Here is a 13696-nt window from a genome sequence, read left to right as displayed (position 1 = left end):
CAACTCTGGTAGGCGGAAACGTGCCTGTCTTGCCCCTTCATCCCAAGCCATACAAAACCAACAATGAACTTGTCTTGCCCCTTCTGGTACAGTGATCAAATCAATGAACTGAGACGTGTTCGTTTGGAACAGATTTATTTTAAACCACAGAGGAAATTAAGCTCGACTGAAAGAAAAAGGGGGAAAAAAGGAGGAGGGCGTAAACTATATATTCACTGTCCACAAAGAGAACAGCAGACGTCATTCAGATACATCTGGCCTATGCTAAATCCAGACTTCTACACGGGCCCGTAAGCCAAAATATGCTTTTTGAGTTGCTCAAATTCCGTTCAACCGCGTGTACGAGCAGCACCCGGCGGTGACCGACGATGGCAGCTTTAGGCTGAGGGTTCTTGCAGTAAACAGCTGGCCTCCCAGCATAGCACGGGCCGCCAGGGTTTTAACAGCACCAGTTCAGTATTGGTCAGGTCCTTTACTTACTGTAAGCGCTAGTGGAGATAGTGTTCTGCTGATTGTGCTCTCCCAACTTGACAACACTTGAATGACACACTTTTGGCCGACCCTTCGTGCAGCCACGTCCCTGGGGCAGAAGAGGGACGGCCGATCCTGGCCTCTACTACCTGGACCTCCGATCTTTTTTGTTCTTGTCCAGGCTTTTGTCCATTGTCTTTTCGCTGTCCCCCCTGCATTTGGGACAGAACCACTTGCCCTTTGGCTTGTAGGTGAGCCCGACGCAGGAGAAGTGGAACCACTCGATGGGGCACGCGTCGTTGTCACAGCCGATCATCTCGCCATAGGACACCTGCTCACACAGGCAGTAAGTGGGCTCGTTGGGGTCGATGGGGAACTCCACGGGCGAGGCGTCGCGCTCCTGCTTGGCCTTGCGCTTCTTCTTCTTGGCCGACTTGGACCTCTTCTCCCGAGGCTGCGGGGGCAGCTCTTCCACCGGGTCGTCCAGCGCCGCGCCGTTCCCAGAGGCGTGGTTGGAATCGCGGCTCTCACTGTTGCGCTGGCGTCTCGGCCGGCGGGCGGAGGAGCGTTCGGCAGGCACGGGCGCCACCGGCTCCTGAATGGAGCCGGAGCGCCGCTCGGCAACGAGGCGCTCCCGTTCGGCGGGCTCGGCGGGCTCCTGAAGGCGGAGGGAGTGCGTGTCCATCTGACGGGACCGGTTCTCCACCAGCTCCGTCATCTGGGTGACCACGTGGATCTTTTCGTCGCCGAGCTCCTGGCTGCTGATGAGGGCCCGCTGGAGCTGGAGCTGGAGACGCCTGCGCTGAGCCACGTCCTGCTCCACCTTGTAGCGTTCGTAGACATCGTCGACCTCCTTCAGGACCTCTGCAAAGCACACCGAAATTGGGGAGGTTACTGCGGAGTTGAGCAATTATCACAGGCAACTGAATTAGATGTCGGTGAGGGATTGATCCCAGATGCTTTCACGCCATGCCCGCTGGATTTCTCCTCAGACACCAGCCTGGGACGCAGGATCGTGAATATTTCATTAGATGCCTGCGTGCTACCTTAGGTTATTCTGTGAGGTCAATAGTTTTGTATGAATACAATACCACTGAAACAACAAATGTAGTCTAAAGACACAAGGAGAAGACTTTGCTTTCTACAAATGTAGAGCACACTCTTCAAACCGTTTAAAATAGAACAACAGTCACACAATAACCCTAGTAAAAAGCCAAGGTCCTTCAACGGCACATCGTTTTCTAACATGTCACGTCACTGTCCAGGCACATCTTCCCCAATCCAAAAACAAATCACATGTGAAGCCGGTCAATGAACTAGAATCAGTGGACAATCATTCGGACATATAATACAGATGGACCATAACGTGACTTTCATTTATGGATATTTATGCGTTTAGCGGTGGTTTCATCAGAGCAGTAGCTTAGCGGTTGGTGAAGGTAAATATGATATTTTCATGGTGTAGTTAGAGCATCGAAATCCCCAAAACACGTTTTTACAAATAGTTTTATGTGAATATACCTTTTCTCCACGTTTAATTATTTTTGTTTTATTTAATGAAATAAACAATGCCACTGATTTACGGTGTTTAATATATTACACTTCAAGGTAAAAACGGAACACTGCTCTCCCCCACTGTAACACAAAGTTTTGACAAAGAATTTGTGTAAAATGTATTAAACATTGCTGTTTGAGATGCTGACCAGTAGATGTCACCGTCATGTTCTTTATGAACACAGAGTAATGAAACATTTTCTAAAGAAATAAAAAATCCGAATAATTTAGTGAAATATCCAATACATTCTGAAAGTCTTGGTTCATAAAAAAAAATAATCACCGTAGACGTCAACGTAATTTTGTAAGATCTACTCTTATTGCTGATGTGTAGAAGAACAACCGGTGTGGATGTTCTTTACTACTTCCGCATTGTTTCTATTCCGGAAGTGACGAAGCGTTCCGCCTTATAGGGGGCTGTCCCTTTTTCCTTAATAAAGGGGATCACGCACAACCGACTACAACACTTGGGCGTACGACTCAGTCAGGTTAAGTACTAGCAAATATCACCACCGTACATGCCATATTTGCATTACATGAGTTGAACAGATTGCAGCCACAACCCTCTACTTCTAAAACAGACAAGTTTGAATTGCTAGCTAACGTCGTTAGTACAGGTAGTTGTTAAGCTACAGAGTTTAGCGTTAGAAATGTTACATTTGTTAGTAAACACCGTCGACAGTAAACCCATATCCCTAGCAAAGAGCATAAAAACGACACATCCAAATAACAGCTTTATGAAATGGAAAGTATGCCGTTAAATGCCACAATAACACATCTCTTGCCAAAATGGCTGATCTCGGCTCTGTGGCGATCAAGCCAACTCGTCTCGGACCTTACTTCGGAGACGAGTAGTTGAGAATAACAAATTCAATATATACATTTTAGTTACTCGATAGACGAAGCCATATTACAGAACGAAAAAAAACTCGCTTCAGTGCTAAATAATCAAACAGCTAACGTTAGTGTGGAACATTATAGTAACTGCCAAAAGACGTGGATCTTGCACGGTTCAATCCAGAACGTCAAAACTCAAGTAAAACCACTACAGTAGGTAGTTAACTAAAACAATTAAATTAAAACCCAGACCTTGATACTTTGAGTCAATTTCTCGTAGCAGAGAGACGTTTCTTTGTATATCCAAAGGCAGGGACTCAACACATTCCAAATAATCCTCCACATAGGTGACCAGTTGCGACTTTTCCACGTTTGGATAGTGATGACCCAACATTTTTCCACTGATGCATCGAGACAAACAAAATAATAGATTTGAGATAGCTAATGCATTTAGCTAGTAGGTTTTTAATGGGCAGTTCCATCCGCCAGCGAGCTGCAGCAATTCACTTCAAACAAAACTGCGCCCAGTGCGCATGAGCGAATGTATTCCTTTTATGGCAATGCACCGCGTTTTCGCATTTTACTTGACAGGGGGATGGGCCATTCATATTTCTAGCGCATGGATTGGCTTTGAACAAGATGAAGGCCGGCTTTATTATAATGAACTTTTTCCCGGGAAAGTAATCCATTAATAAAGAATGTTACTATTTTTCTCCAACTGAAATATAATTGTTCACTGTACTTCTTCAGTGGAATACCTTTTAATGAAATATATATTTTTTTAAATATTGCCGCTAACATGGAGTTAGAGTTTTGAATTTTTAAGGTGTAAACAAAAAAATGTGCTAAACTTTTCCGAAAAAATAAAAGCTGTAGATTTTAGCCCATCCTCCCCGAGTCAGAATATACCACTTTTGTTGTCATGGCACACTTTTAGTAGACGCTATCTAATTTCTAAGGATGAACTAAAAAATGTGCTCAAATATTTTGAAAAAATAAAAGCCGTAGATTGGAGCCCATTCTCCCCCGAGTCCGAATATAGCACTTTTGTTGTCATGGCACACCTTTTTTTAGACGCTATTGGATTTTAATATCATAATAAAAATGATATTTTGAAAAAATCTTGATTGGTACATTGAAAAGTGTGGATTGTAGTTCACCTTCACCTGATCAAGAACCCATAGTTTTCGTTGTCCTGAATTAGTTGGTTTTGAGGGGCGAATGTGTGTCCACTGAATGTCCATTATAAAACTAACTTTACCTCGCTTAGCATAGTGGAGTCTGTCAATAGCATAGCCAGAGTAGTTAGTACAGTTTTACCTATTGTGACTCGTTCCAGGCTGAGAAAAGTTAAACAAGGTAGTGCTAACAATAGCAACCTTATTAAGATAAAGCCTTCCTCCACCTCGGTCACAAATAAAACAATCACCCCGCATGTTAAAATGGGACTCCTAAATGTTAGATCCCTTGCTCCAAAGTCAGTTGCAGTAAATGAATGAATCTCTGATCATAAACTAGATGTTATGAGCTTGTGTGAAACGTGGCTAAAACCTGATGAATTCACTGCCCAAAATGATACTAGGCTATACTAGTGATCACATCCCCTGTGCATCCCGAAAAGGAAGGGGTGTTGCTTATATTTATGACTGTAAATATAAATTTACTTTCAAATACATCACTGGTTTTCATTCTTTTGAAGTTTTACTCATGAAAGTTAACCAAGCTGATAAATCGTTTTACATAGCTACTATTTACAGGCCCCCCAGGCCATACACAATGTTCCTCAATGAGTTTCCAGAATTCATGTCTAACCTTGTAGTCATGGCAGATAGTATTTCAATTGTTGGCTATTTCCATATTCATATGGAAAAGTCCAATGATCCTCTTCAAAAAGCCTTTGAAGCCATAATTGACTCAATGGGTTTCATCCAACATGTCTCAGGTCCAACACATTGCCACAATCACACCTTAGATTTAGTCCTGTCACAAGAAATAGATATTGTAGATCTAATAATCCCCCCCCCCCCACAAATGCTGGATTATCAGATCACTGTCTTATTACATCTACCGTTAAAACAAGAAATCCACTTGCTCCGCAAACAATGAGTTTCAAAGGCTGTACTATAAATTCTCAGACTACAAATGGATTTCTTGATATTCTTACAATCTCGCTCATCAACGACAGAGTAAATAAATCTGCAAACGATCAAATCGAGGAACTAAACTCAACGCTGCGAAATACTTTAGACATGGTTGCACCACTAAAAACAAAAGAAATATGCAACTTGCTCCCAGGTACACAGACAATACTAGAGCACTCAAGCAAGCCTCCAGATAATTGGAGTCAAAGTGGCGCTCCACCAAGTTGGAAGTATTCAGACTAGCCTGGATAGACAGTACACTACAATACCTAAAAATCACTCACATCTGCTCAATCAGCTTATTTCTCCAACCTGATTGAGGTGAACAAAAACAATCCAAAATGTATTTTCGATACAGTTGCAAAGTTAACAAAAAAGCAAAGCTCAACAAGTGAAGTGGGTCTTCACTTTAGCTGTAATGAATACATTAACTACTTTGATGAAAAGGTCACCACCATTAGAAAACAAATAACTGACTCCTCCTTAAGTAGATTTATAGTCTCCAAAATCTCAGTTGTCCTGAGAACGTCCTGAGCCTCCCTGACCAGGTGTCAATGGGTACACTTGAACTTTTTGATCCCGTATCTATATATATATGTTCACCCGGCACAGCCAGAAGAGGAATTGTCACCCCTCCGAGCCTGGGTTTCTTCCTAAATTTCAGCCTTCTTAGGGTGTTTTTCCTTGCCACTGAAATTCAGCACTACTGTTGTTTGCTCCTTGGGGTTTAAGGCCGGGTGTTTTGTAAAAGCACTTTGTGACAACTGCTGATGTAAAAAGGGCTTTATAAATAAATTTGATTGATTAAAAACAACAGCAGCAAAAATGCTAATTTCCCCAATTTACCTTATGCAGAAACACATTTCTGTTTGGTCAGTAGAAATGGAGCACCCATTAAATATAGACCTAGGTCAGTGCTCTTCACAACATCAACAATTTTCAGCACAACCTGGGTGTATTTATCACTTCATCTAAAATGTACCTAGACGTAGAACTAGATTTTCAGGTTCTGACAAAGAATCCCCCCTCCTTTTTTCTTCCGTTCTTTCTCTGCTACGCCGGCTACTATGAATGTGTCATCAGAAGCTATTACTTTTATTTCCCGTTTTCTTTGTCACATGATACCACATACAGCTGTCAACCTCAAGACCACTGGTGTGATCTGTGTCTGATATTTTGCAAACATGTTGACCGAAACTGCCCCGAAATTATAGATTTATTTTTAACATACAATGGAATCCAATCAAAACTCAATGCAATCATGTCTTCGTCAAAATACGATCAAATTAACTTTGTTCTTATCAGATTTTAAATAAAACACTATTGCGTTTGGATAGTTTGATTTGTAAGTATTAACCATAGCCCCGCTTTCTTTATCTTAATTTCTGCTTTGTTGCCTGGTGATACTCAGCTCATCAATCAGCTCATTGAGCAACATGTACCTCAACCTCTACGCTCGTGGTCTGCGACGGGTGTGGAATAGTTCCAACTTCCTCGTAGCTGTTCTTTAGTTTCGTTTCCTTGCTGGTGAGCAGCTGACGATCGCCACATTTTGCTGGATTCGTTTGTTCACTACGTCTCAAGGAGAAAATCCTGCAAAATACACATTGTCTAATATTATTTTGAAAAGGCAAAGAATATAACCTGTCAAAATGAATAAGGGACTTCTATTCGTGTTTACACTCGGCGTTTTACTCTCAGGTAAGTTCACTGATTCCCACGAAATAGAATAGGTTTGTTTGTCAATGACCTGTCTACTTGGATCTGCTCAAACTTGAATGTATTCAAATAATATAGTCACGTTCCCTAAAATGTCAGGATCAGTACTCCAATAAGTGTTCATGATCCACCTTATTTTTTCAATGGTTATAACTTGTTTTTACTTTTCTGTTGTTTAGCCTAAGTACCCGCAAATTAACAACACAATGATTCATATTGCTTATACGTATACGGTTATAACCAATGTGTTTGTCTATGTCTTTACATACATTTGTCAAAGATTCTGGGTGAAGTGTATTCCTGTTTGTTTTGTTTTTGACAAGAATAGAGAAGGATACGGTCATGTGAATTTCGATTTTCAGTCTTTACAAATATGTGAAACACGTTCACAGTCATCGTGAGAGGTTAAAAGCGGGCCTTCTCGGAATCCCTATTTTTGGTTAAAAAAAAAACTACAAAATGTAAATGTATATGCTCCAGATGGATAAAAAATATAGTTGGATCAACTGACATGCACAAACAGTGAGTGGCCCAAACTGCGTTTACCCCCGGAATATTAGTTTAAGTATAATTAAATCCATACAAATATATTCGAAATACATTTTTATGTTTAACCCGGTATTGCAGCAATAGGCAAGAACATGGATATCATTTTATTTGGCACTTCCTGATAAATGACATTACACAGCAGTTCGTTTTCCGTCTAGTCATGTGTTTAGGCCTCGTGCAGGTTTCAAAACCTTTAGTCCTGCTTGTTCTTTATGGATCCATTATTAGAATTAGCAGTGATAAGGAACCTTGGAGATTCTCAAAGAACCACTGGAGTACCTCAAGCAACCAGTGCTAGTCGATAATAGTTGCACCGTTGGTGAGATCAGGAGGCACCTTTGACTTAAGGTGTGGCTTAGCTGAATCGAATTTAGGTTTTTGGCAAGGTCACTGCTTAGATCTTGTTCTGTTGTACATGTCAACACACGTTAAAGTTTGCCGCTCTGACAGTTTTGTAGCTTCAGTGAGTCGCCAATGCAAATCTCCTAGCTTAAACAGCTACCACGGTCTTACTGTGTAATCGGCCGTTTTAATATTATCAGTATGATATTTAGAATATTGAATATGCATACGTTTTACATTTTAGTCATGTAGCTTACGCTCTTTTTCAGAGTGACTTAAGTATGTGCATACTTTCTCATAATTGTTTCTCTGGCTGGCCCACATGGTACTCTAACCCACAACCCTGGTTTTCTAAATTCCTTGCTCTTTACAAATGAGATGCATGGAACCATATTCAAGTAGAGTATAAATGTTTCCCATGCATGAATGTAGCATGATGCATGGTGGTGACAGTTTTCCCTTCTACAAAAAACATACATTTCAAGCCCTTCCAGACAAGGGTTTCAGCTTGCCACCTGTACACAGGGGTTCCTCTGAGACCCGTCTTGGAGGGGTTCCACAAGGATCGCGTTGACCCAGTGTTGCAACCCACAAGCTTCTTCCAGGCTACTAAAAGTGTGAAAAATAGGATCCTTGTTTCAGATTCACTATCCAACCAGTAAACATGAATGACGTGTAATGGCCTGGTTTCTTTTTGTCTCACCTGAAGCGTCGTCTGCCCATGGGGCCAACAAAAGACCCAAACCACCAGTGACCCTTTCGCCCCCATTTGAGTTCAGCAGCACCCCGTCAGAACTAACCAGCACAACGGTCTCCACCCCCGAACCCACCACCGAACCCACCACCACCACCGAACCAACTACAACCAAACCAACTACAACCAAACCCACTACAACCAAACCCACTACAACCAAACCCACCACCACCAAACCCACCACCACCAAACCCACCACCACCAAACCCACCACCACCAAACCCACCACAACCACACATGCTCCGAACACAACCACACATGCTCCGAACACAACCACACATGCTCCGAACACAACCACACATGCTCCGAACACAACCACACATGCTCCGAACACAACCACACATGCTCCAACAACTACAGCCCCTCCTGCACCCACCCCTCCTGCACCCACCCCTACTGCCAACGTGACCGTGGGAAACTACACCATCAAGTCAGGGAAGGGCCTGTGTCTAATGGCACAGATGGCGCTGCAGATCAAAGTGGTCGACGCTGGAAAGGTACAGTATAATGTGGGCCCTGTTTACACCAAGAACACTGTGACTGATTATCTGTGATTCCTGTTTACATCACGAACACTGTGACTGATTATCTGTGAGTCCTGTTTATACCACGAACACTGTGACTGATTATCTGTGAATCCTGTTTACACCAAGAACACTGTGACTGATTATCTGTGAGTCCTGTTTACACCATGAACACTGTGACTGATTATCTGTGAGTCCTGTTTACATCAAGAACACTGTGTAAACAGTTAAACAATAAAGGAAAAATACATTTTGTAGGGTTCCGTTGTAGCAGGTCGAAGGCCACATTGACACGATGCCTTGTGTCAAGTGTTATTCTGTGAGCCTTGTGAAACTGTAAACTGTAGTTATTACATGCTTATTACAGTCAATGTTCTTGTATTGTGTGCGACCAAGAAACCTACTCTTTCCGGTGTTGTATTTTAGGCCTACGTCCTAAACATTGTCTTCGCCGTCCTCCGTTTGATCGACGCCTGTTATACCACAACCCATTGCCCCCTGGGTTTCCTTTTAACTCAGATGTTGTTTGTTTTTTACCAGATGTAAAGCATATTTGGGTCCCAGAAAAGCGCTATATACATTTAATTTATTATTATCATTCATAACTGTGTGTATGATGTGTTTGAGGTAGTAATGTTGTCTGTGAATTTTCCAGACAGGAGTATTCGTCGTTCAGCCGGCGCTCACCAAAGTTGAGGGCGACTGTAAGGAAACTACAGCAAACTTAACCCTGAAATTCAAGGAGGGCTTTGTCACATTTCTGTTCCTGAAGGTAAGAGCCTTTCATACTCCACTCCTACTCACCGCATAAGGGACCCACCTTCTCGGAGTCATTTTAATTAAGCAGCGAAAAACAACAGGCCGACTCAGCCGGAGACTGCCTAAACCTGTTGAATAATATTAATAAAAAATATATATATTAGCTAGAGTGAATAGCACCCAGCTTTACAACATGTTCAGAGATAGCCGGCTTTCTTTTTTTATGTCAGAGGGGTCAGTATGTTTTGCCCTGTGAGCTGATCTGGACAAACATGCCTTGTGTGCAGATGCCGCAGCATCATTTTTATCACGCTGTTGCTGTGGAAATTTCCACGGAAGGCAGGAAATGGACGCCTTTAGTGGAGTCCAGGTTTTGAATTGTTCCTCGAGTTTGTCATTTCCATTTCAATGTTTCTGACTTGATTTGTCCCAGTGAAAAATTATGAATCTCCACACATGAAGACAAAATGTGTGTGGCTTCAAGCTATACTATCCTGCTATTGCAAACAGTCTCAAATTCACATGTGGCATCTGTACAGTATTCTTACCTTTTATAACTCTTGAGTTTTTATTATTCAGGTCATGTGTTCAGGTCCTAATCTTAGAGATTAAGCTCACAAATAGGCTATAGATCCAGGGACCAGACCAGCTCACCCCCCCAACTAGATACGTTATCAATTGCAAAACGGCTTGATTGTGTTATACAGGAACTTTGGCTAATTAAAGGGAACTTGTGTGACTAAAGACATATTTTTACATCCTGTTAATGGGAAAATGTGACAACCTTGTGTGGAAAAGCTGACAACCAGCGCTGTTAAAACGACAAGAAGCCTGTTTCAGAAATACCGAATTGGCTGTTACCACACTCATGTACCACGGCTGTCAGCCAATCAGCAGTCAGGATTCAAACCACCCGGATTGCAACCTCCACATCTAAATGAGGCTGACAGAAATCCTAATTGTCTTGTTCAATGATTTTCAATTTGTGTGTCGTTGTTTTGATTCGCTACAGGGCCCACACTTCCTCGTTCAGTTCTTCGACAACGCACGGGAAGGGTGTGAAATGTATTCAAAAACAGATTTGACAGCTCTGATGCACTGACGCCTCGACCTCGGCCAAAACACCCTCTGTGTGGGTTAACACTCGGTCAGATTGAGTCCGGGGCTTTTGCCTGTTGCGTTGGGAAGCTGCAGCCGTTCTAGCGACGCTGCTCTGATGGAGTGACACATTTGTGCGCCGTGTGGAAATGTAAACGATGTCTCTTGTCTGTTTCGCAGAACACCACCCAAAATGTTGTCTTCGTCAACTCGGTTTCTTTCAAGCTCAACTACCAGTTTGTTTCTGAAGGTACTGCACCACACACAGTCACAAACCTTCTTGTGCCCGCCTGTCTTTTATGGCAGTGTGGTGCAAATACATTAGGCCCATGACAGGAATAGACTGAGCTGTTCATGCAGTTACTTTTACGGTTGACACTTTGGACTTTTCCAAACGGCAGCCTGGCCAGATGCTCTTTTGAATTGACATGTCAGTCTCTGGAGCAAACCGTATAAGATATGGGTAAATATTAACAGGTTTTCTCAACATCGGGCTTAAGCTTTGCTCGATATTAAGGATTTGTTCTTAATTGATCTTCCTGTGTAAATAAAGGTCAAATAAATGGAAATTAAACTGCCACTAACACCTTTATGTCTGCATCATATAATTAAAACCAGGCCTTGTCTTGGACTGCAGAATTTACCCGAATGCATTTGTCTCCCTAATAAATGAACCTATTGTCATGCTATGTAGACACAAACACTTCCTTTTGTTTGGAGATTTACATGTTGCTTTGGTGATTCGTTTTCCCACTGTAGGAAACATCGAATTGTCTCCGCCCTACTCTGCCAAAAACGATTCTCTGGAGCTCTTCCCCGCTGCTAGTCGCCACTCCTACTCCTGCAAGAACGTGTCTGTGTTCATGGGAAATGGGTTGTACCTGGACATCTCCCAGGACAGGATGCAGGCCTTCGACCTCATCGATGACAGGGACTTCGGCGCAAGTATGTCTCCCGTTACATAGTGACAGACATGCACAACAGGGACTAAAGGGCCGTCGCAGTCAATGTTCCCAATAACACACGTTTGCAGCTCCGCCAGGAATGTTTTGGAATAGAAATATCAGCTGACGCAGACCCACAAAAATGTAACCACTGAGTTTCACCCTACATATTTAATGCAACGGAAGATCTAAGAAACTGATTTAACTTGGCAAGATTGGGTCTATGACTTTGTTTTGGGGTGGAGCAAGGATGCATTGTAGTGCAATTCCATGCAAAGTTGCCCATGAGCTGTCTTTCTAACAAGCATTTTGATTCTCAATTTTCCCAGTCTCCTCCCATTTTATACTTTAGGAGGACATGAGGTCCTGGTCCACACCTGCGGAGTACCTGGTTTGGGGGGCCCGTTGCTGTCCCTGTCCTTGTCCATCTGGTCATACTTCTGACCTAATCTAAATTTAAATAGACTCTGGATTTAGCAAATATGCTCTGCTTCAGCGCATGTGTGCCGGTGAATACGCCCTGGTTGAGCGAGCGGCGATACCAAGCAGAATGCGACGAGACAAGCCATAGTACAGATTGGACATGGCAAAAACCGGGATGGGAATGAACATTTTGTGAAAAAATTAGGCTGTAAAAGCTGTCCCTGTGTAGATCCCATCGAGCCTGACCTCTGACCCCCAAAACCGTGTTTTCCTTGTTCCAGCTGACCCCTGCCCCGCTGACCGGCCCGACTACCGCGTGGCCATCGCCGTGGGGATCGTGCTGCTTATCCTCATCATCATCGTGGTGGTGGCCTACTTCCTGAGCAGGAGGAGGAGGGCGGATGGCTACCAGTCTCTCTGAAGCTCCGCTCGGGGTTCAGAGGGCACGCAGTGTGTCTGCTCCCTGGCTCGGTCCACCTTGCCGTTTTGTTTTTTTGGTCACTTGCTGGCAACCGTTGAAACTGTTATTGCATTTGCTTACATATAAACTAACTATACCGCTACACATCAACTAACTACGTGGATAAAATGAGGGGAATACCAGACAGTCGGAGACAGATCCATTTTAGTGTATTTTTGTGAAAATTCATTAGTTGAGGTAGATTACATTCCTTGGTTCAGATACTGGGATTCAAGGATTAACATATACTGACTTCTATATCTGACCTCAAGGGTTGCTGATCAAGTTTAATATTTGTAGATTGTGTTTCACAATAGGCCTTTCCCTTTAGCTTTATTTCAAACCAACGTGGTTTTAATAACTTTTTGGTTTGTTTTTGTGTGTGTGTGTGTTTCTATTCATGGAAGGGCAATAACTGCCCTCAAAACTCTGCTAAGGATTTTGAAGGTAACTGAACCATTGGCGAACCTGTGATACCACTCGGCGTCATCAAATTGCGTCAGGTTTTACATTTTTTTCTCAAAGGGAAGTGTAATCTCAGTATGGATGTGTTCAAAATGAATGTTTATTTGTATCAGTTTCTTTGTTAATTATTATTTGCAGTTAATTCACACAGTCCCCCCCCCCCCCCGATCCTGTTATAATTCTGTACGTGGAAAGGTTTAAGAAAAGGTCAAATCTGCCAATCATAAAAAATGTGCCGATTAGTTTATTTCGTCGACATCCGCAGTGGTTCGATATGTTGAGGTGCTAGTTGAATCTAGAATCGGATTACCAAGCTGTACCAAGCCTTAGGCAGAAAGGGATGAAGCAGAACTGACTCCAGACATCTTGAACTTGTGAACGTCTGAGCAGCTTGTACTATAAGGGATTACATTTAGGACCTGAAAGCGTATCTAAATCTGAGAAATTGTGTAACATAGGGTTTAAAACTGTTCTACGGCAGTTCTTCGTTCAGGTAGTTCTTACCGTTGATTATGGCGGGTCGTACTCAAATGACTTCCTGCCTTTTTAATAAGGGAAAGTGTACTTTGAATGTTTATCTTCACGTGATTGTGTTTTGTTGAACAAATGTTGATAGATCAGAAGATCCCCAATAAAATTTGATTGTAATTTCTAAA

At 42.6% G+C, this 13696-nt stretch overlaps 2 protein-coding genes across 2 annotated transcripts; one reads left to right on the top strand and one right to left on the bottom strand.

The window, feature by feature from the left end:
* Nucleotides 1-118: 118 nt before the first annotated feature.
* ing2 (inhibitor of growth family, member 2) lies at nt 119-3380 on the bottom strand. The gene is made up of 2 exons (XM_010887968.5): nt 3115-3380; nt 119-1335 (listed from the first exon to the last, which is right to left on the bottom strand). The coding sequence occupies exons 1-2, from the start codon at nt 3254-3256 to the stop codon at nt 617-619; spliced, it is 861 nt and encodes a 286-aa protein (XP_010886270.1). The 5' UTR covers nt 3257-3380; the 3' UTR covers nt 119-616.
* Nucleotides 3381-5809: 2429 nt separating this feature from the next.
* Nucleotides 5810-13696, top strand: si:ch211-212k18.7 (macrosialin). The gene is made up of 6 exons (XM_034290660.1): nt 5810-6704; nt 8323-8864; nt 9547-9663; nt 10929-10998; nt 11508-11693; nt 12397-13696. The coding sequence occupies exons 1-6, from the start codon at nt 6656-6658 to the stop codon at nt 12534-12536; spliced, it is 1104 nt and encodes a 367-aa protein (XP_034146551.1). The 5' UTR covers nt 5810-6655; the 3' UTR covers nt 12537-13696.

This window comes from Esox lucius, chromosome 24 (genome assembly GCF_011004845.1).
Source record: "Esox lucius isolate fEsoLuc1 chromosome 24, fEsoLuc1.pri, whole genome shotgun sequence".
NCBI classification, from domain to species: Eukaryota; Metazoa; Chordata; class Actinopteri; order Esociformes; family Esocidae; genus Esox; species Esox lucius.
This window is presented reverse-complemented; position numbering and strand designations above follow the sequence as displayed.